The 26,207-nt window shown below is 42.1% G+C and overlaps 1 protein-coding gene across 2 annotated transcripts in view; it reads right to left on the bottom strand.

Annotated features, from left to right (window-relative positions):
- Positions 1–10,755: 10,755 nt before the first annotated feature.
- Positions 10,756–26,207, bottom strand: part of LOC135550237 (bifunctional heparan sulfate N-deacetylase/N-sulfotransferase 1-like) — a 29,798-nt gene continuing 14,346 nt past the window's right edge. Inside the window, exons 3-15 of one of the 2 annotated variants that reach the window (XR_010457095.1) lie at positions 25,439–25,526; positions 24,967–25,121; positions 24,570–24,755; positions 22,760–22,888; positions 22,346–22,528; positions 21,120–21,216; positions 16,458–16,581; positions 15,658–15,832; positions 15,172–15,342; positions 14,839–14,948; positions 14,170–14,272; positions 13,854–13,994; positions 13,356–13,441 (exon numbers count right to left, since the gene is read on the bottom strand). Coding sequence is in view for 1 of the 2 variants with exons in the window: in XM_064980857.1 (XP_064836929.1) it covers positions 13,322–13,441; positions 14,170–14,272; positions 14,839–14,948; positions 15,172–15,342; positions 15,658–15,832; positions 16,458–16,581; positions 21,120–21,216; positions 22,346–22,528; positions 22,760–22,888; positions 24,570–24,755; positions 24,967–25,121; positions 25,439–25,526 (1,641 nt within the window). In the remaining variant the exon portion in view is untranslated. Of the gene's footprint in view, positions 13,442–13,853; positions 13,995–14,169; positions 14,273–14,838; positions 14,949–15,171; positions 15,343–15,657; positions 15,833–16,457; positions 16,582–21,119; positions 21,217–22,345; positions 22,529–22,759; positions 22,889–24,569; positions 24,756–24,966; positions 25,122–25,438; positions 25,527–26,207 lie in introns of both variants that reach the window. The other variant, XM_064980857.1, reaches the window with a different exon arrangement.

Genomic DNA, 26,207 nt, shown 5'->3' with positions numbered 1-26,207 from the left:
TAATTCCAAAATCATAGGCATTAATATGGAGTTGGTCCCGCTTTTGCTGCTACAACAGCCTTCACTCTTCTGAGAAGGCTTTCCACGAACAAATATATATGGAAATGTCTGCTCTACCCAAAATTACAACCAACTAATTGCAGGATTACCGCAAAAATGGAAGAAAATTGTGATAAATAAAAAAATATACCAGTTTCATTTAAGGACCCAAAAATTGACAGCTGTGCCACATAGATTGCAAAATAGTTGGGAAGAGATTTTCGATGTACTGATTCCATGGCACATGGTTTATGAACTGATTCCCAAAACGACGCTGGATTCAAAACTTAGAATTTTTCATTTAAATTCGGGTTAGAGTTTGGCCAGGGTAGGTCATCATTGTAAATAAAAATGTTCTTAACTGACTTGCCTGATTAAATACATGTTTTCTTTAAACATCCCAGCTTTACAGATTTTGCTGCGATGAGACAGAATCATTAGATAATTTGTTTTGGTACTGTCCACATGTAGCTTGTTTTTTGTCACAGGTCCAGGAATGTCTGAAGAACTGCAGATAGCACTACTGGGTGATTTGAAAAATCATAGTCAATCGATCATTAATATAATAATACTTTTAGCAAAAAAATGTATCTTTAATTTGCAATCTGTAGAAACTATGAGAATAGAAAGGTTCAGAACTTTTGTGAAACATCACAGCACAGTTGAAAAATATATGGCAAATAGAAATCCAATAGGGATGGAGATAGGTGGGAGGGGTTGAGTGGATCTGAAGGGTGGGTCTAATAAGATAACTAATGTAAAATATACGGTGTCCGTAAAATGTATATAGGTTCAGAACTTTTGTGAAACTGCACAGTTAAAAATATAGGGCAAATAAAACTGTATGGTCTTCAGAAATAGATGGGATGGGTTGATGGTAGGTGAAGGATAGGAGTAAAAACAAGAATAACTAATGTAAAATAGATTGTGTCTATAACATTTTTAAAGTATGTATAAGCTGGAAGTAGAAGCCAAAGTGTTGTTGTTCATTAGTTTACTTCAATTTGGGGAGGGGTGGTAGGGTTAGTGGAAAATATATGTATATATAGTACCAGTCAAAAGTTTGGACAGCTCCTCCTTCATGCTTCACGGTGGGAACCACCCATGTGGAGATCATCCGTTCACCTACTCTGCATCTCACAAAGACACCAAAAATCTCAAATTTGGACTCATTAGACCAAAGGACCGATTTCCACCAGTCTAATGTCCATTGCTCATGTTTCCTGGTCCAAGCAAGTCTCTTATTATTATTGGTGTCCTTTTAGTAATGGTGTCTTTGCAGTCTCCTCTGAACAGTTGATGTTGTAATGTGTCTATTACTTGAACTCTGTGAAACATTTATTTGGCCTGCAATCTGAGGCGCAGTTAACTCTCATGAACTTATGCTCTGCAGCAGAGATAACTCTGGGTCTTCCTTTCTTTGGCGGTCCTCATGAGAGCCAGTTTCATCAAAGACGTTTTTGCGACTGTACTTGAAAAAACTTTGAAAGTTCTTGGAATGTTCCGCATTGACTGACCTTCATGTCATAAAGTAATGATGGACTGTCAATTCTCTTTGCTTATTTGAGCTGTTCTTGCCATAATATGGACTTGGTCTTTTACCAAGTAGGGCTATCTTCTGTATACCACCCCTACCTTTTCACAACACAACTGATTGGCTCAAATACAAGAAGAAGAAGGAAAGGCATTCCACAAATGTACTTTTAACGAGATGGGTGTCCCTAAACCGGGATGGATGTTACTAACGTGCGCTAATGTGACCAGAATGACGTTGAATACAACAGCCAACTTCCCAGGACATAGACATGTGTTATATGGGCAATTACGCTTAAATTCGTATTAATCTAACTGTACTGTCCAATTAATTAACAGTAGCTATTACAGTGAAAAAACACCATGCTGTTGTTTGAGGAGAGTGCACAACAACAACAAAAACTCGTATCACTGGCTTGATACATTCACCTCTGAAGGCAAATAATGTACTTGCATTCAGTACTCTTGCTCTGATTTGTCATCCTGAGGGTCCCAGAGATAAAATGTAGCATAATTTTGTTTGATAAAATCTATTTTTAATGTAGGAACTGGGGTCTACAGTTTGACCCCACTGCTGTCTCTTGCTCCACATCCACCACGACCGGCCATCTAGATGTGTGAAAGTTAGTGTATAAGCTAATGTTCCATCATGTATGACATTCCTGGGAGTATGTAAACTTAAATAGTTTGTTACCATAGCATACCATATCATGTTTGTATGTCCTCTATAGTTATGTACTTGCAAATGTATGAATTGACCAATTCGGCACATTTGCGCAAAGTCCTTGCAGACTTGATACAAAATATTGTGCAGTAATGTAATTCTTCACTGGATCAGTCTGAAACGTTGCACACACACTCTCCAAAATCTAAATTACACCTAGACTCCTATCTGAAAGTATGGCCTTTCTCTTGCATTTCAAAGATGAAAAATTAAAATAAATAAACGCTTGTCTTATTATTTGTATTTTCGTTTACCAGATCTAATGTGTTATATTCTCCTACATTCATTTCACATTTCCACAAACTTCAAAGTGTTTTCTTTCAAACGGTATCAAGAAAATGCATATCTTTGCTTCAGGTCCTGAGCTACAGGCAGTTAGATTTGGGTATGTTATTTTAGGCTAAAACTTTTAAAAAAGGGTACAGTCCTTAAGAGTCACACCTGTTAATTGAATTGCATTCCAGGTGACTACCTCATGAAGCTGGTTGAGAGAGTGCCAAGAGTGTACAAAGCTGTCATCAAGGCAAAGAATATAATTCAATTTTTTTAAACAGTTTTTTGTTTACTGCATGATTCCATATGTGTTATTTCATAGTGCTGATGTCGTCACTATTATACTACAATGTCGAAAATAGTATTAAAAAAAAAGAAGAAAAACCCTGGAGTGAGTAGGTGTGTCCAAACTTTTGACTGGTACTGTTAATATATATATACACATACCTACTCATTCAAGCGTTTTTCTTTATTTTTACTATTTTATACGTTGCAGAAAAACAGTCTTTCCACTAAATGTTGGAATATTGCTGCAGGGAATTGCTTCCATTCAGCCACAAGAGCATTAGTGAGGTCGGACACTGATGTTGGGCAATTAGGCCTGGCTCACAGTCGACGTTCCTATTCATCCCAAAGGTGTTCGATGGGGATGAGGTCAGGGCTCTGTGAAGGCCAGTCAAGTGCTTCCACACCGATCTCGACAAAACATTTCTGTATGGACCTCGCTTTGTGCACGGGGCATTGTCATGTTTAAACAGGAAAGGGCCTTCCCCAAACTGTTTCCTCAACGTTGGAAGTACATAATCATCTAAAATGTAATTGTATGCTGTCGCGTTAAGATTTCCCTTCACTGGAAGTAAGGGTCCTAGCCCAAACCATGAAAAACTGCCCCAGACCATTAATCCTCCTCCACCAAACTTTACAGATCGCACTATGCATTCGGGCAGGTAGCGTTCTCCTGGCATCTGCCAAACCCAGATTTGTTAATCGGACTGCCAGAAAGGTGATGCGTGATTCATCACTCCAGAGCACAATGGCAGCAAGCTTTACTCCACTCCAGCCGATGCTTGGTATTGCGCATGGTGATCTTAGGCTTATGTGTGGCTGCTTGGCCATGGAAACCCATTTCATGAATCTCCCGATGAACAGTTATTGTGCTGACGTTGCTTCCAGAGGTAGTTTGAAACTCGGTAGTGAATGTTGCAACCGAGGACAGATGATTTCTTACGCGCTACGCATTTCAGCACTCGGCAGTCCCGTTCTGTAAGCTTGTGTTCTACCACTTCGCGGCTGAGACATTGTAGATCCTAGATGTTTCCACTTCACAATAGCAACACTTACAGTTGACTGGGTCAGAAACTGACCTGTTGTATAGGTGGCATCCTATGACGGTGCCACATTGAAAGTCACTGAGCTCTTCAGTACGGGCCATTCTACTGCCAATATTTGTCTATGTAGATTGCATAGCAGCTCGATTTGATTTACCTGTCAGCAAAGGGTGTGGCTGAAATAGCCGAATCCACTAATTTGAAAGGGTGTCCACATACTTTTGTAAATATAGTTTATGTAACGGGAACATTAATTTAGTGATACTTAGTAGTCATGGTAATAAAACATTCGAACAAATGACTCAAAACACTAAACACATTTAATCCAATTAATTCAATTTTTTGCTCCCATCGCTTCTTAATTCAGCCATGTTATTGTTGTAAGCCATTCCCACGTGTCCATTTGTTGAACCAGGTAAGGACTTCATGGCAGAATCTGTGGAGGGAATGCAACAAATCCAAGATAAATAGCACATAGAACAGTTAGGGGTTGGGTTAGGAGGTCATACATGTTTTTTTTGTGGTTGTTTTTTTTCCAAAAGCTTATCAGATTCAGTTGAATAAGAAATCCTTGACCATTAATGGCCTATTTGCAATGATTAAATTAAGGGATAGTTCACTTTTGTTTTACAGCTTATAGTCAGTAAGAGGGTTCCTTTCCCTGAAAGTAGTCCATGGGCCAGGAGAAACTGTAATCCATGGTTCAAAGATTTTTAAATAGCCACTATTGACTTGAGGGGATTTAGCAATCTGACTATAAACTCTAAAAAAAGTAAACTATCCCTTTAACATCTTAAATTAGTTGAATGGGGGAAAAAAATAAATCTCGAAATCAGTGTCTGGAAAACTATTCACCATTCTTTCTATATATCCCATTTAGCAGACGCTTTTGTCCAAAGCGACTTACAAGTCGGCTGGGGCCACTACTTTTACATATGGGTGGTCCCAGCGGGAATCGAACCCACGACGCTTGGCGTTGCAAGCGCCATGCTCTACCAACTGTTTTAAGCGATAATATTGAAATGGAACGAGTACCAGACCACTGCAAATCTACCAAGACCTGGCCGTCCCTCTAAACTTTCAGCTCATACAAGGAGAAGACTGATCAGAGATGCAGCCAAGAGGCCCATGATCACTCTGGATGAACTGCAGAGATCTACAGCTGAGGTGGGAGACTCTGTCCATAGGACAACAATCAGTCGTATATTGCACAAATCTGGCCTTTATGGAAGAGTGGCAAGAAGAAAGCCATTTCTTAAAGATATCCATAAAAAGTGTCGTTTAAAGTGGGTGGATTGTATTTATCATCATTAGTCATTTAGGTCAACATTGGATCATTCAGAGATCCTCACTGAACTTCTGGAAAGAGTTTGCTGCACTGAAAGTAAAGGGGCTGAATAATTTTGCACGCCCAATTTTTCAGTTTTTGATTTGTTAAAAAAGTTTGAAATATCCAATAAATGTCGTTCCACTTCATGATTGTGTCCCAATAGTTGTTGATTCTTCACAAAAAATACAGTTTTATATCTTTATGTTTGAAGCCTGAAATGTGGCAAAAGGACGCAAAGTTCAAGGGGGCCGAATACTTTCGCAAGGCACTGTATATATACTATACCACAGCCCCCACACCTCTCTGATTCAGAGGGGTTGGGTTAAATGCGGAAGACACATTTCAGTTGAATGCATTCAGTTGTACAACTGACTAGGTATCCCCCTTTCCTTTTCCATAGAATTAGAATGAGTAAAATGGACATTCCCATCAGAAACAGTGTTGGTTTGCGTGAACAGCAACAAGCCTCTTTCACAGGCGATGTGCCTCCGGTTACCTGTTATCCTTAAATGTGCATCCTGAGATGGAAACCCCCCAAAAATGACCCAATGTGATTAGATCTTCTTCAAACTTGGAGATGAAATTCGACTGAGCCTGAACATGCTTCTCCATCACCTGCAAGGCCCAGCCCTTCCATGATCTAAGGGCCTTTGACCCTTATAGTCATTCTAATTCTACGGTCTATACGATCTCTCTACATACCTCTCAGGTTGCTCTTCAGCAACATGTCAACATCAAAAGCACCCAACAGCAGCTCTTGCCTCGTTGCATGACCGCCCTGCAGACGTTCTTTGGGACCGTAACGTTTGAGCCTGGGTGAATTTCGATCTGCAAAACATGAATAATTCAGTCAGATGCTGTAAAAGACTAGAACGTACTGTAAGTACAGTAACATAATACATTCTCTTTATTTAAAATAGTCATGCCAGCTAATACACTGACTTGTATTTAAAAATACACCATTATCTTAAGATTATATAAAAGTTAACAATCATGTACTGTTTCAATAACAATAAATACACATATAAGAAAGTCTGTTTTAACCAGCCATCTCAATACTCAGCAAGCCTACGGTAGCACTAAGCTAATAGCAACCCTATAGAATTGACAGGCTAGTGTTAGCGCAGTTAGCTTAGCGTTAGTGTATGACATTTTAATGGCATCGGACCGAGGCTCTGCATCTGTCCTCGTGCTCCTAGACCTTAGTGCTGCTTTTGATACCATCGATCACCACATTCTTTTGGAGAGATTGGAAACCCAAATTGGTCTACACGGACAAGTTCTGGCCTGGTTTAGATCTTATCTGTCGGAAAGATATCAGTTTGTCTCTGTGGATGGTTTGTCCTCTGACAAATCAACTGTAAATTTCGGTGTTCCTCAAGGTTCCGTTTTAGGACCGCTGTTGTTTTCACTATATATTTTACCTCTTGGGGATGTTATTCGAAAACATAATGTTAACTTTCACTGCTATGCGGATGATACACAGCTGTACATTTCAATGAAACATGGTGAAGCCCCAAAATTGCCCTCGCTAGAAGCATGTGTTTCAGACATAAGGAAGTGGATGGCAGCAAACTTTCTACTTTTAAACTCGGATAAAACAGAGATGCTTGTTCTAGGTCCCAAGAAACAAAGAGATCTTCTGTTGAATCTGACAATTAATCTTAATGGTTGTACAGTCGTCTCAAATAAAACTGTGAAGGACCTCGGCGTTACTCTGGACCCTTTTTGAAGAACATATCAAGACCATTTCAAGGACAGCTTTTTTCCATCTACGTAACATTGCACAAATCAGAAACTTTCTGTCCAAAAATGATGCAGAAAAATTAATCCATGTTTTTGTCACTTCTAGGTTAGACTACTGCAATGCTCTACTTTCGGGCTACCCGGATAAAGCACTAAATAAACTTCAGTTAGTGCTAAATACGGCTGCTAGAATCCTGACTAGAACCAAAAATTTGATCATATTACTCCAGTGCTAGCCTCCCTACACTGGCTTCCTGTCAAAGCAAGGGCTGATTTCAAGGTTTTACTGCTAACCTACAAAGCATTGCATGGGCTTGCTCCTACCTATCTCTCTGATTTGGTCCTGCCGTACATACCTACACGTACGCTACGGTCACAAGACGCAGGCCTCCTAATTGTCCCTAGAATTTCTAAGCAAATAGCTGGAGGCAGGGCTTTCTCCTATAGAGCTCCATTTTTATGGAACGGTCTGCCTACCCATGTCAGAGACGCAAACTCGGTCTCAACCTTTAAGTCTTTACTGAAGACTCATCTCTTCAGTGGGTCATATGATTGAGTGTAGTCTGGCCCAGGAGTGGGAAGGTGAACGGAAAGGCTCTGGAGCAACGAACCACCCTTGCTGTCTCTGCCTGGCCGGTTCCCCTCTTTCCACTGGGATTCTCTGCCTCTAACCCTATTACAGGGGCTGAGTCACTGGCTTGCTGGGGCTCTCTCATGCCGTCCCTGGAGGGGGTGCGTCACCTGAGTGGGTTGATTCACTGATGTGGTCATCCTGTCTGGGTTGGCGCCCCCTTGGGTTGTGCCGTGGCGGAGATCTTTGCGGGCTATACTCAGCTTTGTCTCAGGATGGTAAGTTGGTGGTTGAAGATATCCCTCCAGTGGTGTGGGGGCTGTGCTTTGGCAAAGTGGGTGGGGTTATATCCTTCCTGTTTGGCCCTGTCCGGGGTGTCCTCGGGTGGGGCCACAGTGTCTCCTGACCCTCCTGTCTCAGCCTCCAGTATTTATGCTGCAGTAGTTTATGTGTCGGGGGCTGGGGTCAGTTTGTTATATCTGGAGTACTTCTCCTGTCCAATTCGGTGTCCTGTGTGAATCTAAGTGTGCGTTCTCTAATTCTCTCCTTCTCTCTCTCGGAGGACCTGAGCCCTAGGACCATGCCCCAGGACTACCTGACATGATGACTCCTTGCTGTCCCCAGTCCACCTGGCCGTGCTGCTGCTCCAGTTTCAACTGACCTGAGCCCTAGGACCATGCCCCAGGACTACTTGACATGATGACTCCTTGCTGTCCCCAGTCCACCTGGCCGTGCTGCTGCTCCAGTTTCAACTGTTCTGCCTTATTATTATTCGACCATGCTGGTCATTTATGAACATTTGAACATCTTGGCCATGTTCTGTTATAATCTCTACCCGGCACAGCCAGAAGAGGACTGGCCACCCCACATAGCCTGGTTCCTCTCTAGGTTTCTTCCTAGGTTTTGGCTTTTCTAGGGAGTTTTTCCTAGCCACCGTGCTTCTACACCTGCATTGCTTGCTGTTTGGGGTTTTAGGCTGGGTTTCTGTACAGCACTTTGAGATATCAGCTGATGTACGAAGGGCTATATAAATAAATTTGATTTGATTTGTATACCGTTAAAAAAAATAATAATAATACAAGTCTGTAATATATAACACTTGAAATCTGGAGATGTCAGGGCATAGAAAATATAAACGGAGTAGAAAAGAAACCACAATATTATCTCAGAGAAGCTATGAATCAATAAATTAAAACCAGAATATTAGCTGGCACCATTTCTTCATGTTATTCTATGGGCTAGGCTAGCTTGGCCGCAAACCATCTCATCTCTATGTCAATATCACTTACAGTTTTCACTCGATCAATTGACACATTTCAACTTCACACGTTCAACATAAAAGGTAAATATCACTCAGAACACTATTTAGTCTCCAACATTTTCTATAAATAAAGTGCTTGTGTACAGTAGCGGTGCGTGGGTAAAATCACTGGGGAAGCTAAACCAGAAAAAAAGCCATATTACAACCTAGTGTATGTGTTGTGATAATTGTGTTGTTTGCTCGGTAACCTGTTAGTTCATATGCCTTGACACCGTGAAAAATAGGCTTAAGGCCGAGACGATAAGAAGAGAGTGGCAGAATAAATTCAACCACACCTTTGTTTCATCACAAAACTGAAATCAGAAGAGCAACATCTGTCCGGTGAAGTCCACAAAGCACATTGCATGTAACAGGGAAGGGAGACTCTCATACCGCACCCCCTGCTGTTGGCAATATGCATAAACGATTCCCAATGGAAATTCTGGGAGGACTCAGTCCAAAATAATAGGTAATTACAACCCGACTGCAGTCATTAGTTAGAACCATAATATCTCAACCATGTTTTATAAATACAATGTGATGCCATAACCTTATGGGCAGCCACAACTACAGTGTATGACAATAAACAGGTTTCTGTGCATTTTCAAAATTTACATAAATTATAAACCTACAATAGTTACCCCTACCCCATCTCAATCTATTCTCAAAATGTTGGCAAGTATCATCTACAGTAGCTACAAGAAACAAAGTAGTAATAATGTTGCCTAACACCAAATGCAATGACTAAATAATTAATCCCTACATGTGAGATTTATGTATGGGTTTTAAATATACGATGTAAAAAAACTTTTAAGGAAAACATTTCAGAGAAATAAATCCATTGAACAAAAAAATAATCCATGTACATTTTGCATGAGGAAAATAATATAATATATTTTAAATTGTCTGTCACGTTCTTTGATATTTATGGGCATACATTACTTTTCCCTATCCTGTTCAGTCAGGATTCAGCTCAAATTAAGCACTGAATTTACTGTTATATGACATCTAAGAAGACAATTTACAGTCACTCACCACGTTCCCATCCAGTTATGAAAGTAAAGTCATCTTATTTTGAAAAAATCACGACAGCTATGATAGAAACAGGTAATTTCAGTATATTTTTTTAATAAATGCCGACAGATAATTTGTTTGACATGGGATCTTTTTGCGTCGGGAAAATTAATTGACAGAAATTGTGGTGGAAACGCCCTTATGCGCAAATATTATATAATAACCATCAGATCGAAGTAAACTTGGAGTCAACGCGATGAATTGGTGTGTGGTCCTCCCAATACGACTCAGGACAGACACCATGCAGTTTATTAGGCTACAGATGAAGTTATGAACTTCAGAGTGGTGAAAGTGCAGGATGATCTTGATGCACCTTTCCCAAATATATCGAGGGTCTCATTCTGGTGACATGATTGATGCTTGCCTGCCGTTTGACAAATAAAACTATTCTCGCTCTTATCCATAAACAAGCCTACCCGGACTGTATCTGCGTGCCGTTGGCTAGAGTTAAAATGCCAGGGCCAGAGTATCTGTATTTGCTATTTAATGCATAACTCGGTAGAATTGACTCCGTAGAATTGAAAATGCGACGGAAACCCATTGAACTTTTATTATTCGGTACATGAACATTTAAGGGGAAAAAAATACATTTCTGCACTGTCATCACGCACTGAGTTTTATCCGCAACAAATCCGTTTGGAGCGAAAATGCGGATATTTTCTTGGTGATTTTTTAGAATATTCGCATGAAAATCTGTCGCCAGTTGGATGAAACCTCGTTTATGTGCCACATTGGTTTACACAGTTTTCAGGTTGGGTCCCTGTCCTGCTCTTATCACATTACATATTCCAAGAGATCGTCATCAACTACATGTAAAATAAAAATGCATGACCAAAGTTTAAAAGACAGTGGTTTCTTTATTTGTAAATTAAAAATCAAAAAATATTAGCTACAAACAATAAAAAAATATTAACAACAATTGGTTGATTGTACAGTCCAGATGATTATCATTTCCTTCTAGTTAATGATCACTACTCAATGTCCAACATTATCATACAGAGTGAAATTCACTGGGACTCCTGCTGAGTGAGTGGGGTAAAGAAGGAACTGCCCAGACATGGGAACTCGCTCCGCCCATCTCCTGACCATAGTGTCTAGGCTCAAACAACACCCTCCCTGATACTCTGAACCAGAACACTTGTACTTTATATTGCATTGTAAAACAGCTCAAAAGCAAAAGGAAATGACAAGACAAAGGATTTGTGACTATATTACAGCTCCTTGAACAAATTGAAATGAGAGCAGCATTTGTGCATGCGTGGTGTGTCACCACACAAGGTGCATGATTTGGTACCTTAAATACAATTAATCTAGAATGGACCCATAAAACCACACTTCTTTACAAGGGCCCAAGTAATACAAAATGCTAAATGGACCCTCGTATTCTGGAGCACTGCAAAATCCCTCACACAAACAAGGACGGTTCTCTTTAACAGGAAAGTTGTACCAAAACCTTCTTCTTACACCGTGTTGAGAAATAAATACTGTGCTTCTAGGAGAGCATGGATTCAGAGTAGATCATGTATTTGTACATACCGGATTGTAATACAACAAAGAAACATTACCCTCCCAGATTATGTTCATATTATTCGTATATGCATCCATAGCAACTGACAGGAGATAAAATTAAGTGAGTTTACATTCCTATAACCTTGACTAATAAACTGAGAAAAGAAAAGGCTCTCAATGTCTCCTGTATAGAGCACCCCAGCTCCTCCAGAGGGTGGGATTAACAGTCTTGAATTTGCAGCTTCAAATCCAATTTCACCTCTTAATTTTCCCAAAGTCTTTGCAGAACACACCTGATTGGACACTATGAAAGTGGGCTAGGACTATAAGCTGCGTTCTTGAACAATGTCCGAGGATGACGTGGGACAGTGTGAACCTTTAAGAGCCATCCAACAAGGAAGAATAAGGACCACTTCTTACAGGCCGCCATTTACACGACCAACTGATCCAGTGGGCTTGGGTTCAAAGGGCATACTACATCAACCGCTGCAGAGCTAGAGATATGTTGCTGTGACCTACGCTCCCCAGGTGTGTTGGTTTGACCACATGTGGCAAAGCCATTCCAAGTGGAAAGGAAGACTGTGTTGTCTGTAACTGGAAACTAGAAGACAAGGGCTAGGGGTACCAGTATCCTTCCCCCATTGGAGCCGATCAAAAGATATCCTTCTATTCTGCACTCACCTATTGTACAGGCACAAAAGGAGTAACAAATCAAATGACAGAATGAATAGGAAAGTGATTGAGCTCGAGTCAGTCGAGTTGGGAAAGACCGGGGAATCAACATCCTGCTCTCCTTTGCTCTATTAGCAGAAAATCAAGAGACGTGCTCGGTACAGTAACAAGTTGGATGGCGACGAGGATGCCCGTCTCCTTGGAGTGAAATTGCAATATCCACTTTAAGGCCTTTAAAACATGCAGCTACATTTTTCATGTCACATTTACGTTCAGTTTGTAGTGTACTCTACAGACATGGTAGGGTCCAGCTGTATTTAGGAATGGGTTTTCAATATTTCATTATTAAGGCAGTTCCGACCAAGGACAACGTTCCACTGACCAAAACAAAGCAAGCTGGTCTCATTTGGAAATATTACTGTTTTCATTTTTTAAATCCCACTGTACTGTGGATTCATTCAATTGAAGGTCTTAGAGACCCAAAGGTGATTTGATTGATAAAGGTCAAGTATCAGTGTGGTCTGTGGGAGCAATTCGTGGACTCCAGTTATGTTTTCAGATGAACACAGATTAAAAACATGGGACAGTTGAAAGGAACATACAATGCTCGAAAAATGCATTGCGCAACCATAACAGCTCGGAAAGAAATACAGACATCCAGCAGTATATGAGTGTTAATGATTCAAATATAAATTCAGAAATACTTTCAAATTAACAATCCACTCCGGCACTTGAATATCCATTATTGGCACAGAGAAACAAAGTCTTTCTCTGCCCTCTGCAGAGCGCACAGAGAGTGAGTGTGTCTGCCTGTCTGTGTGAGAGACCGAATAATAACATTGGTTCTCCTTGAGGAAATTATACATCTCTTTGATCCCTCCCTCCTCTCGCTTTGCCCCAGCGTTGCTGTGTGCATGTGCCCATGGTCAAGACGGGCACTTTGTCATTCTTTCGGAGAAAGAAATAGAGCAATCCTAAACTCAGTTCATGTCTCTCCTTTACCCCTGCCGCTTTCCCTTCTGGAGGCCCACACCCCACACTGGGGTCGTTGGGGGCCACTGGGTTGAGTGGGCATGGAGGGCCTGCTGTGTCTCTCCCGCTTCCTCAGCTCCTGGTCACCCCGCATGGCGCTGGCTGGCTGGAGCGGAGGGGAGAGTGCACCCCCTATGTGTGAGCAGGCTGGGGTGGCGTCTCTGTCCTTGTGTCCCTGGCCATGCTGAGGCTACCTGGTGTGGATCAGCTCCTCCCTGAGCCAGCTGGGCAGAGGCTGGCCCATCTTATAGAGCAGCTTGGACAGCTCTATGTTGTGGTCCCTGTAATGCTCCCTAAGGAAGGCGCGAGACTGCCACAGGATGAGAGAGAGAGAGAGAGAGAGAGAGAGAGAGAGAGAGAGAGAGAGAGGGGGGGGGAGAGAGAGAGAGTCAAATATAGAGTCATTTAGTTACAAGAAAAATTTGAATAGACCAATACATCATTTATACTTCCCACCCTGGATACAGTAATTGCCCATTTAGGTGGTGTTCAAATTATATTAAAATATTAAAATGTTATCATGAATATCTAACTTTTTGCACAGGGAACAATACCACATTACATTGTCTATGATCTGTAGTTAACTTAGTGTGCATAGATTTTTTGCCCAGATACTGAGCAACTCAGGCAGCGGGCACTTGCAGCTCTGTGAGTCTCATGAGCCCTGCCATTCTGACTGCAGCAGAGAGAGAAAAATCACCCGCCATTACCCAGCTAATTACCTCCGAGGTGTCTGTGCCAAAACAGTCAAGGTAACTTCAAGGACCTGAGCTGTGCCCACTGCCCACCCTGCCCCCCCTCACAACTCCACTCTATGTCTGCTCATTAGACACTGCCCGATCTGGTGGCTTTCCAAACCCAGCCTGAAAAGAGCGGAGTCTGTCACAGACAAGCAATGATAAAGCAGCACTGACTGTAGGAAATACATATTTTTTTCTTCTATAAAATCTAAAAATACTTGCTTTTCAAGGTGACAAAAGTGAAATAAGTGTGGAATAATTTAATCCATTTATCTTGAGGGAAAGGTTCGTAACTTACATCTGTGTCCATCTCGGGGTATCGCCGTCCTTTACTCTTGCCCAAGCATTTGGTCTTCCCCCCATCTAACAACTGGCACCAGAACCCTTTTTTGGGATCAAACCTAGAACAGAGGAACACAGAACCATAAAACAGAGGAGGGCCAGTCAAAAATGATGTAAATAAATTCCCAACCTAATCAAAAAGGGAACAATCCTGAACAGATGGTTTGCGGCTCTTCGTGTTTAGAGAAGAGATGCGGGACAAAGCATATCCATTGTCTACAGAGGATGTGGCTGACAGATGTGGCTGTTTACAAGGATGGCTGAGTGATTATGTGGTCAAGCATCAGAGGCAGAAACAGAGATATGGGGGGGGGGGGGGAGCTGGAGACCAGGGGGAGGCAGAAGAAAGGGAATAGGTTGGCAGAGAGATGTCAACGCGATGGTAATCCCTCCAGAAGGGAACATTCTGAAAAATCACATCAAAGCTGTTTACAAAGCAAGCACCTCTGCTCTTAACAGGAAAGATAGGCTCCTGCACAACCACACAGGTGTTGGCCAGCTCAATGCATTAATACGCATAATGTTACATTCCACAACGGTTAGGGAAACAAAAGCCTTCATTTGCCACGTGTTGGCTCCAGCAAGTGGGTCTACAGTGGTTTCGAAGCCCGAATAAGACACTCACGCTAGGATCTTGTGGTAGTTCAGTGTGTTCGTCAGCCCAAGGAACTTCTGGATCTTGTCCATCAAAGCAAAAGGCTCTGTTCTCAGCACCTGACCGTCCAGAACCAGAATCTGAAAAAAACCAGTCACAACAGCAGATAGACTAGGTAAGCGGTCTTAAATTCAACACCGACAACAGCCTATACACACACACGCACTGTACTAACCACGTTCACATAGTATATACAGACTGAATAAATGTTTGTTTCCATTTAAGCACATGCTTATGCACAATCACTGTAAAACACACATGAGTATAAGCATGCACACCTGGGACCCAGATGACCAAACATACCTGGCTGAGGTGGTAGTGGTTGAGCCAGCGGCCCAGATGGGTGGCGTACCAGCCCGGTACCAGACAGCGGTTCTGGAGCACCCGCAGCTTGATGGGGGCATTGCGGCCAGCAGTGATGACGTCATGGAAAGTATACTTCAGGGCGACTGAGTCACCATGGGCACGTTGGTGCTGGGGCAGAACAGACAAATATGACGTCACAGTCAGCCCACCTTGCCAGATTCCTCCAGAGTGCTGTGTCCTTGCAGAGGGCATTCCAACTCATTTCACACTCTTACAAACCGGTACATCACCTATTTCTATACCAGGATATTAGATACTTTATTTGCAAGCTCAAGGGAAATCAGCAATGCGGCTGACCTGGAAAAGGAGTAAAGCTACCCTCAAGCCATCCACAGCATTTCACCCAATTGCTATCCCTATAATAGAGTCTGGTGTTGGAAATGGAACGATGGGAAGTGTTTTTTCTCTGGGAGGGAGGCTCACCTGGTACCATGAGTAGGCCCTGTCTGCAGGGTTGATGAGGATGGTGATGATTTTGGCCTTGGGCAGGAGGGCGGCAGCCCGGCGTGCAGCCACCTCCGAGTCAAAGTAGTTGGCACTCTTCTCAAAGTAGTAGTCTGAGCTGGTGTTGGAGGGTAGGGGAAAGTACTCCATGTACCTGTTCCAGCGAGGACAAACAGACAGAGCAGTTTGAAACGGATTAGATTAAATCGGTCACCAAAAAACAATTCCTTATCACCATTTAAAGTACAACAACAACAATTGCTTGACAAAAAGGATCAGAATTAAGATAAACAACGTCATTCTTGTCCATATAACAAATAGCAACATCCTACGTAAACAACACAGACTAGTTTTATTTGTCATCAATAACTCTGAAAATGATTAACTGTTCTGGATAAAACATATGACTGCACCGGCAAAAACCAGTCACTAGCAGAAAGAGACCAATTTTCCACAACCGAGCCCACCACACATTAATACAATGGTCTGCTTTCTGTTAATCAATGATTGAGCTCAGGAGGGGGATGAACCAAAGCCTCTCCCTTCGAAGGATGAAACATTCCTCTAAAGCCAAAAATACTAACTGGAATATGTCTCAAAACAGTTGGTTTAATACAGTATGAAAAGCATGGCGGGTTAACATTTGCCATTTCTCTTTCCATTCTAACATGCTGCCCCCAAAGCACAACCAGGAATGTTGGAAATGTCTTGGAGAAGAGGTTTTAGTGCCGTAGTGGTGGCAATGAAAATGATAAAGTAGAACAAGGGAAGTCACGTACCAGTCGATGCCTCTGTGGTAGTTGTGGCCATTGAAGAATTGGATCTCCTCAAAGGTCTCCTTGCTGGGGTAGTTACTGGTCAAATCAGGATGCATCCCCAGGAACAGATACAGGGCTGTGGTGCCTGCACAAAGACCAGCCGTTTTCATGAGTATTGCTGATACAAATATCCAATATAGATACTATTAGGCAATGTAAATATATGTTAGATATTAGACATAGTGCCTTCAGAAAGTATTCGCACCACTTCAGTTTTTCCAAATGTTGTTGTGTTACAATGTGGGATAAAATATATTTAATGATAATTTTTTTTGGTCAGCGATCTACACAAAATACTCTATAATGTCAAAGTGGAAGAACAATTCTTACATGTATTAAACATGAAAAATAGAACACTAATATATCTTGATTAGATTAATATTCAATGTCGTGATTAGTATTCAATGTCGTCTTGGTAAGAAACTCCAGTGTATATTTGGCCTTGTGTTTTAGGTTATTGACCTGCTGAAAGGTGATTTCATCTCCCCGTGTCTGTTAGAAAGCAGACTGAACCACGTTTTCCTCTCGAATTTTGCCTAGTCTTTGCCGATAACAAGCATACCTCACAAAACGATGCAGCCACCAACATTCTTCAAAACATGAGTGGTACTCTGATGTGTTTTTTTGGGGGGGGATTTTCCCAAAAATAACCTGTGTATTCAGGACAAAAAGTTTATTTATTTTACACATTTTTTACTTTAGTGCCTTGTTGCAAACAGGATGCATGTTTTGGAATATTTTATTCTGTACAGGCTTCCCTCTTTTTACTCTTGTCAGTTAACTTAGTATTGTGGAGTAATTACAATGTTGTTGATCCATCCTCCGTTTTCTCCCATCACAGCCATTAAACTCTGTAATTTGACTGGAAACCCTGAGTGGTTTCCTTCCTCTTTGGCAATAGTTAGTAGTAGTGACTGGGTGTATTGATACACCATCCAAAGCCTAATTAATAACCATGCTCAAAGGGATATTGTCTATTTATTTTTTTACCCATCTACCAATTGGTACATTTCTTTACGAGGCATTGAAAAACCTCCTTGGTCTTTGTGGTTGAATCTGTGGTTGAAATTCACTACTCAATTGAGGGACCTTACAGATAATTGTATATGTGGGGTAGAGATTAGCTAGTCATTTAAAAATCAGGTTATCCACAATTATTGAACACAGGGTCAATACAACTTATGTGATTTGTTAAGCACATTTTTACTCCTGAACTTATTTAGGCTTGACATGAAAAGGTTGAATACTTACCGACTCAAGAGATTTTAGATTATTTATTTTTTATTGATTTCCAAAAAGTTCTACAAACAATATTCCACTTTGACATTATGGGGTATTGTGCGTAGATCAGTGACACATCTCAATTTAATACATGTTAAATTCAGGCTGTAACTCAAGAAAATGTGGGGGGAAAAATCAAGTAGGTGAATATTTGTAAATGCCAGGGGTGTAAAGTATTTAAGTAAAACTACTTTAAAGGACTACTTAAGACATTTGAGGGTATCTGTAATTTACTTTTTATATTTGACAACTTTTACTTCACTACATTCCTAAAGACAATAATGTACTTTTTACTCCATACATTTGCCCCTGGCTGTCCGTCAATTTAATTATATATATTTTTTTATTCTGTCTGTTTTGCTTAATAAGGAATTTGAAATGGTTTATACTTTTACTTTTGATACTTAAATACATTTGAGCAATTCCATTCACTTTTGATACTTAAGTATATTTAAAACCAAATAATTTTAGTCTTACTCAAGTAAGACCTGTGTCTTGTGTGGCTCAGTCGGTAGAGCATGGCGCTTGCAACGCCAAGCGTCGTGGGTTCGATTCCCGCTGGGGCCACCCATATGTAAAAGTAGTGGCCCCAGCCGACTTGTAAGTCGCTTTGGACAAAAGCGTCTGCTAAATGGGATATATTTATTATGATATATATTAAGTAATATTTTACTGGGTGACTTTCACTTTTACTTGAGTCATTTTCTATTAAAGGTATCTTTACTTTTACTTTTAGTGTGATAATTCTGCACTTTTTCCACCACTGGTAAATGCTAAAAAATTTGATATATTTCTGGTTCTTACCAGAGCTATTTACTACCCATCTGAAATGTGCTATAGCTTTAAATAGCAACAGGTCTACCTAGAGGCTGAGAGCCCAAAACACTCAACTAAGTAAGAGATAAAGTGCCAGGTAAAGAGGAGTGGTGGATGTAAAGTTGACAGACAAGATGGCTGATGAGACTATAGTGAATGCTGGTGCAGTTTAGTAATTACAATGGTGAAATGTGTAAATTTACTCTCAGACCCAGCCCCCTAATCCGTTTTTATTGAAAAGATTAACATTGTCATTTTACAGCAGTCTCAGGAGGGCTATCGCTCCCTTAGGACATCTTTAAGAAGTTTAATTAGGCTACGCACTAAACCTGAAATTCCCATTTAGTGGGAAGCAGTCAAGGTTACAATAAAACCCAATGACTGACTGCTTGACTGCCTCTGTGGTGATCCTATAAATTAAATAAAGTGTGTGACACGCTGTAAATGACTGCCCAGATGCCAATTATCCATCCCTTCTCTCCTTGCTGTCAATAAACAGAGGTTCAAGGCTGTTCCATGCCAGGCAGAGAAGCGGTTTTCCTTCTGGTGCAGTGGATCTAGTACAGTTAGTCTACTCTACACACCACTAGGGTATGGCTATCTGAGACACAGTACATTATCTATAACCCCCAGCTGCACCTGGAACGAGCTCAGGTCATGTCTATGGATGTACAGGTAACTGCCAAAATAAAAGGAAACACTTGAGTAAATGGGGGATACAAAGTATATCGAAAGCAGGTGATTCCACACAGGTGTGGTTCCTGAGTTAATTAAGCAACTAACATCCAATCATGCTTAAGGTCATGTATAAAAATGCCCAGTTGCCCATTATTTTGGCTACCATGGCTAGAATAGGAGATCTCAATGACTTTGAAAGAGGGGTCTCAAAGGAGTATAGGGGGTTTAAATGGTGTTTGTATCTCAGTCAACAGATCTCAACCCAATTTAACACTTTTAGGAGATTATGGAGCAGTGCCTGAGACAGCGTTTTCCACCACCACTGACGATACACCAAATGATGGAATTTCTCGTGGAAGAAAGGTGTTGCATCCCTGTAATAGAGTTCAAGACAATTGAAGAATCTATGCCATGGCGCATTGAAGTTGTTCAGGCGGCTCGTGGTGGCCCAACGCCCTATTAAGACACTATGTTGGTGTTTCCCTTATTTTGAAAGTTACCTGAATGTTAAAAGACTACCCCAGAGGAAATTGCTGCCACTATTTCAATGTAATTTCCTGTCATGGAACCTAAATGTGCATTTCCTCTCTACCTCTGGGGGATGACAAAGGCTTCTTATACATATTCACAAATTAGGAGATGGAATTTCGACGTGGCACTGACAAACATCCACAAATAGGGCACTGACAGCTGTCAGTGTAGCTAGCTAGCATGATTACCTTATATAGATAGCTAGCCTGCCATCTTGCTAACCTTATCTGGAGCATGTAGTGACTTTTAGTGGGGCAAAACCATTCTTCTTGGGGGGACGGGGCAAGTGGGTTTTGCAATAAGCCATCCTATCACGCAATTAAACAATTTATATATAAATATATATATATATTTTTATTGATTTATTTATATATATATATTTTTATTGATTTATATATATATATATATATATATTTTTATTGATTTATATATATATATATATATATTATATAAATAAATAAATATAAATATATAAATAAATATATATCCTTGCTGAGCAGCCTTTCAGATTATGTTGATATAGGACTCGTTTTTACTGTGGATATAGATATAGTACCTTCCAGGTGTTTGGAAATTGCTCCCAAGGATAAACCAGACTTGGAGTTTTTCTGAGGTCTTGGCTGATTTCTTTTGATTTTCCCATGATGTCAAGCAAAGAGGCACTGAGTTTGAAGGTATGCCTTGAAATACATCCACAGGTACACCTCCAATTGACTCAAATGATGTCAATTAGCCTCAGAAGCTTATAAAGCCATGACATAATTTTCAGGAATTTTCCTAGCTGTTTAAAGGCATTAACTTAGTGTATGTAAACTTCTAACCCACTGGAATTATGATACAGTGAATTATAAGTGAAATAATCTGTCTGTAAACAATTGTTGGAAAAATTACTTGTGTCATGCACAAAGTAGATGTCTGAACCGACTTGCCAAAGCTATAGTTTGTTAACAAGAAATATGTGGAGTGGTTGAAAAACTAGTTTTCGAATCATATGTCCACGACCCGCCAAACTGTGCTTCTTAACACCCGCCAGCTTAACCTGGAAGCCAGCCGCACCAACGTGTCTGAGGAAACGCAGTTCAACTGACAATCAAAGTCAGTCTGCAGGCGCCCGGCCCGCCACAAAGCGATGCAAGAGCGCGAAGAGCCAAGTAAAGCCCCCCCCAGACAAACCATCCTATAACCTGGACGACGGTGGGTCAATTTTGCGCCGCTCTATGGGACTCGCCGGTAGTGTCCGAAGTGACGCCTCAAGCACTGCGATGCCTCATGAGATATCATATTGTACAAAAACAATATCTGTTGTTTACTGCTCACCTGTCTTCTGTGGTCCAATGATGAGCAACTTCGGGAATCGGTCGCACGTCTTCTCTTTGGACCAAATGTCTTTGTGCCTTTTGTCCTCACAGGGGTCCTGTAGTGACAGAGTTAGTTCACCTGGAAGTTCAGTTCAGTAAACGGTAAGGTGCCTCAGGATAAGTTGCCATGGATGTGACTTTCACACACACACACACTCTCTCTCTTCAGGCTCCAGTATATCTAGCGGCAGTCTGTTTGTAATTGAAGTCCACCACTGACCTAGCCAGGGGACTTCAGTGTTACGTGATTAAAGCCAGCCAAGGAAGCAGTGAGGGGGTGTACAAACATGCGGCACAATGGTTACAGGCAACCGTATCCACCCTGTGGGACCAACGATGCCTATCGGAGGACATGTAGCTTTTAATTCCGCTCAAATGAACTCAACCAGTCTAGTCCATCAGAGGTTTGAGGGAGCGGACTCAAACATTTGGTTACTGATTCACCCCTTGATCAATTACGCTTGTACAAGAAAGGACTTGGGAGAGAACCCATAGTCAGTATCAGGCAGGCTGCCTTTTCATTGGTCTTCCTCAGCGGTAAGTAGCCTTCAGTGGATCTGTGTGGAAAATAGTTCAGAGCAGCCCTGCGAGGTGAGCATCTTCATGTGCCTCGGGGTCAATCTGCATGTCAAGCAGACGCCAACTGCCTTCAATCTACCTGCCTCCTTCCCTTCAGTCCCCACTGACATCTGCCTGATGGGCAATGAGGTGACCAGGATATCACATTAATCCCAAGACACTTAACACGGTGCTGTGATGAAGAAGCCTTTGGACCCAGGCAGGCACAAGTTTGCTCCAAACTTCAAAGGGAGCCGGCCGGCACACATTAACCTCTCCACTTTGTGAGAACTCAATATTGACAGTCAGTGTGAGCAACTGCCAAGATGGCACTTAGACCTCTTCGGGAAGGAAACCTGTCTTCTCTCTGCGTTGATGGGAAACGGTGTCAGAGAGTGGCACTGTGGAAGCAGGAGCACCACAACACCACAGTTCAAAGAGCCAGCCTCTCCTAAGCTGTACCTACCAAAATAAGATTTGCACTGTATGACGCAATGGAATCAGAAGGCAACATCTCTTCTATCTAGCCTTCTCTTAAATGACAGCCTGGTTTATGATAGTCCCGAGTTCCAAACACCCAGTGACCCCACAGCTCTCATGGCCTCTCACACAAACACACACACACACCTGCCAGATGGGGTCCCTCTCCTCGGGGAAGATCTGGAAGTAGCGCTGGGCCAGCTGCACAGGCGCTAGGGTCTGCAGCCGCAGGTTGGTCCATGTCTGGAGGAACTTCACCAGGTTCCTAAAGGTGTACAGACCCAGACGGTCGTTCCCGTAGTTGGACAGGTGGGTCATAAAGATGCTGATCTGTGAGGATGGAATGGACAAAAAAAAAACAGAAAAAAAAAAGACAGAACGACATTCAGAGGGAAAAAAAAGACCACGCAACACACTGTCGTCTCCAACTACCCTGGCACAAAATGCATTTCAAAAAAAGGGGGAAAAAAAGAAATAAAAAGTTTTTCAAAACAGCACAATCCGTGATGGCGAAATGCATTCAACTCCTGATGCTAGTGGTGAAGGTGTGTCTGGTCTCACCGGGTTGAGGAGCACCGTGAGGAAGAGCTCCCCTCCGCTGATGAGTTTGTCCAGCTCCTTGGGTCCTCCAGGATACTCATTGTAGAAGATGGTGTGAGTGAACAGGCCACACGTCTGCCTGGGCAGCACCTGCAGTGCATTAACACACACACACAATCAATATTGCATAGCAACACATCTGCACAGTGGGGAGTGTACTAATAGAAGCAGACCCTGATACCCAGTGGATAACTAATCAAATACACAAAAGTCCAAACATGGCCACTCGGTCAGAAATGCTTGAGGACACTCTTTATTCCTCTGGGTTGTCTACACTTCTAGTTCAGGTGGTTCAATATCATTATCCCAATAAGCTAGAGTGGGCACACTGTCATTGTGGAGAATGAAATATGACGTAGCTCAATTTAGTCCGTCAGCGAACCCATTTCTCGATCCTAACACAAAGTCTCTGTCCTAACATAGTTAAAACACAACAACTCGCAAATCGGTTTGCATCTGAGCACACAATCACAGGAGCAGAACGACCTGAAATAGCGTCGCACTGTCTGTTCAGCCGAGGTGCACGGTGTCTAGTCGTGCACTGTCATAGCTGGGGCCGTGGGTAAAAATAGCAGCGAAAACAGCAGTGAAATGCTTAGGGGGGGGGGAAAGGAAGGGAAGACTGGATGTGCAGACTGAGGCTCCCAGGCTTTTCTCTCTCGCTCTCACAGAGCGGCTAACGGCCCCGCACTAACGGGAGCCACAGACTGCTGATTAAGGGGTAAAGAGGGAGTGGAAGAAAGAAGAGGAGGGAGAGAAAAATAAATAAATCTAGGTTTACACCTCAGAGGGTCTCTGCCAACTACCCAGTGAATATTTCACAGGGACGTGTGGAGGTCGGAATTAACGTCTCTGTGACATCCTAGCACTCCGACAAACAGACAATGAATAAATAACTGAAAACTGCTGGTGCTAGAAAAGGGGCCTTCTAACAGGGATCAGAATTAGAGTTAAAATCCTAAACACATTGTGTATAAAGAAAATACAAAATGTCTTTCAGCTTTAAAATGTACGAGACATTTGAGCGCAAATATCTTACCCATGCCAAGCATATGGACAGAAAATGACACTTTGTAGAGATACCGTAAATAAATTGGCATGGACAGCGATATTACATTTGTCTGAAAACGACAACGTTTCTCGTCACGTCACAAGCCAAGCAGTTGTCTTTGTTGATTTTGGCAGGGGCTGTCATCGCCGGTGAGATTTGTCATGTAGAGAGAGCTTAACATAGCAATGTCCATTATGATCATTCACACGACTGTCTGTGTCAGCGTGCTTCATTTCCTGGGAAGGGGAGGGAGGGGTAAAACACTGGTGGAGAAGGGGAGTGAATAGACCACGCCAGCCTCACGGCGTGGCAGCATGTCTACTTCGGCACAACTGCGTCTTCCCTTTCCTTCACTCTCCTCAGCGCCGTTACCACGAGCTACACCAAAAATGTTCAGACACACCGAAAACAAAGCTTTGTCCTCTGAAAGGCACATGCCTTTCAATATCAAGCATTTACCAGGAGCCAGAGATTTTATCGATTAACATAACTGGGCGAACTCTAACCAGAGTTAAATGAATCAAACAACCTCAATTTAATACTTCTCGTTAAATTATGGAACACAAAACCAAGTCTTTGAAATATCAACACAGATCATTTCAAGAACAGCTAGTTTATACATAGAACCTAGTGAGAGTGAGTGAGTGAGTGAGCGAGAGAGAGAGAGAGAGAGAGAGAGAGCGAGAATTAGGATAGGGGGTGATTGGGCCGAGTCCTTACACTGATGCCACTGTGGTAGAAGCCTCGTCTGAAGCGGGCAGGTTTGAGGTGGGGGTACTCCTCCGTGCTGGTTACCTTGATGCCCCACACCTTCTTCCAAGCGTCGTACAACTGGACGTGGACGGGGTACACCCCAGAGTGGTGGGGAGCCACAGCGTAGCCCATGTTGGTGGGGATGCCATGCTCCTGGGTGGAGAGAACCGGTTGATTCAACACATTATAATTTAATTCACCCATGCTATTTTTCTACCTTTTTAAAATCAACCGTAACAGTAACATTCAAACAGAAATGCATTTTTTTAACAGCCACCCATCTCCCAGTATCAATATAACAAAACCCTCAGTGTGTAGAATACATAGAGTGTGTGTAAAGACTGCAGAGGCCACCCCAACCTACCTGCGCAAACCTCCTGTTGAGCAGCATCTGTTCGGCCAGCACGGATTGGTTGTGGAAAAGGTGGGGCTGCATGTGGCTCCACATGTGGGGGAACCACCAGAACTCTTTCCCATAGGAGAGGAGCAGGTCATCACCCAGGTCCTCCTCATCCGTACCTGGAGCATAGAGACAGAGGGAGACTGGGAGTTTAGTCTACACATACGCAGGCATAGGTGTGTGGTGGTGATGAAAACCTAGCTATTAGCGCCGTGAAATTTGGAAGTTGATTCATTAATAAGCATAAAAATGTGCATTTTCTCCCCCTGTTGTTGACATTCGATCTATACATTTTCTTGGCGATGTACCATGATCAATGGTATGCTCTGGAACATGTGAGGCTTGGATTGTCTGTCGTGAGACATTCTATTATAAGCTCTGCCCTGGGTTTGCCTATACAGTCATACAGTGGGTAACCAACTGCCTGTCCACTCACCAGTATGGAAGAACTTCCCAGAGAAGCCCAGGTTGAAGGTGAAGTTGGGGACGACAGTTCGGAGGTAATTCTGGGTCTCCAGTAGGGCCTGGACAGAAGGGGACATGGATAACTGTTAGGAGTCATTCACATGCATTACATAAATTATACACACTGCCGTTCAAAAGTTTGGGGTCAATTGGAAATGTCCTCGTTTTTGAAAGAAAAGCACATATTTTGTCCATGACATTTTTTTTATTTCACCTTTATTTAACCAGGTAGGCAAGTTGAGAACAAGTTCTCATTTACAATTGCGACCTGGCTAAGATAAAGCAAAGCAGGTCGACACATACAACAACTCAGAGTTACACATGGAGCAAAACAAACATACAGTCAATAATACAGTATAAAAAAAGTCTATATACAATGTGAGCAAATAAGGTGAGATAAGGGAGGTAAAGGCAAAAAAAAGCCATGATGGTGAAGTAAATACAATATAGCAAGGAAAACACTGGAATGGTTGATTTGCAGTGGAAGAATGTGCAAAGTAGAGATAGAAATAATGGGGTGCAAAGGAGCAAAATAAATAAATAAATACAGTAGGGAGAGAGGTAGTTGTTTGGGCTAAATTATAGATGGGTTATGTACAGGTGCAGTAATCTGCTCTGACAGCTGGTGCTTAAACCTAGTGAGGGAGATAAGTGTTTACAGTTTCAGAGATTTTTGCAGTTCGTTCCAGTCATTGGCAGCAGAGAACTGGAAGGAGAGGCGGCCAAAGGAAGAATTGGTT

The sequence above is a fragment of the Oncorhynchus masou genome, chromosome 12, assembly GCF_036934945.1.
Source record: "Oncorhynchus masou masou isolate Uvic2021 chromosome 12, UVic_Omas_1.1, whole genome shotgun sequence".
Taxonomy (NCBI): Eukaryota; Metazoa; Chordata; class Actinopteri; order Salmoniformes; family Salmonidae; genus Oncorhynchus; species Oncorhynchus masou.
Note: the sequence above shows the minus strand (reverse complement) of the source record. Positions and strands in the feature narration are given on the sequence as shown.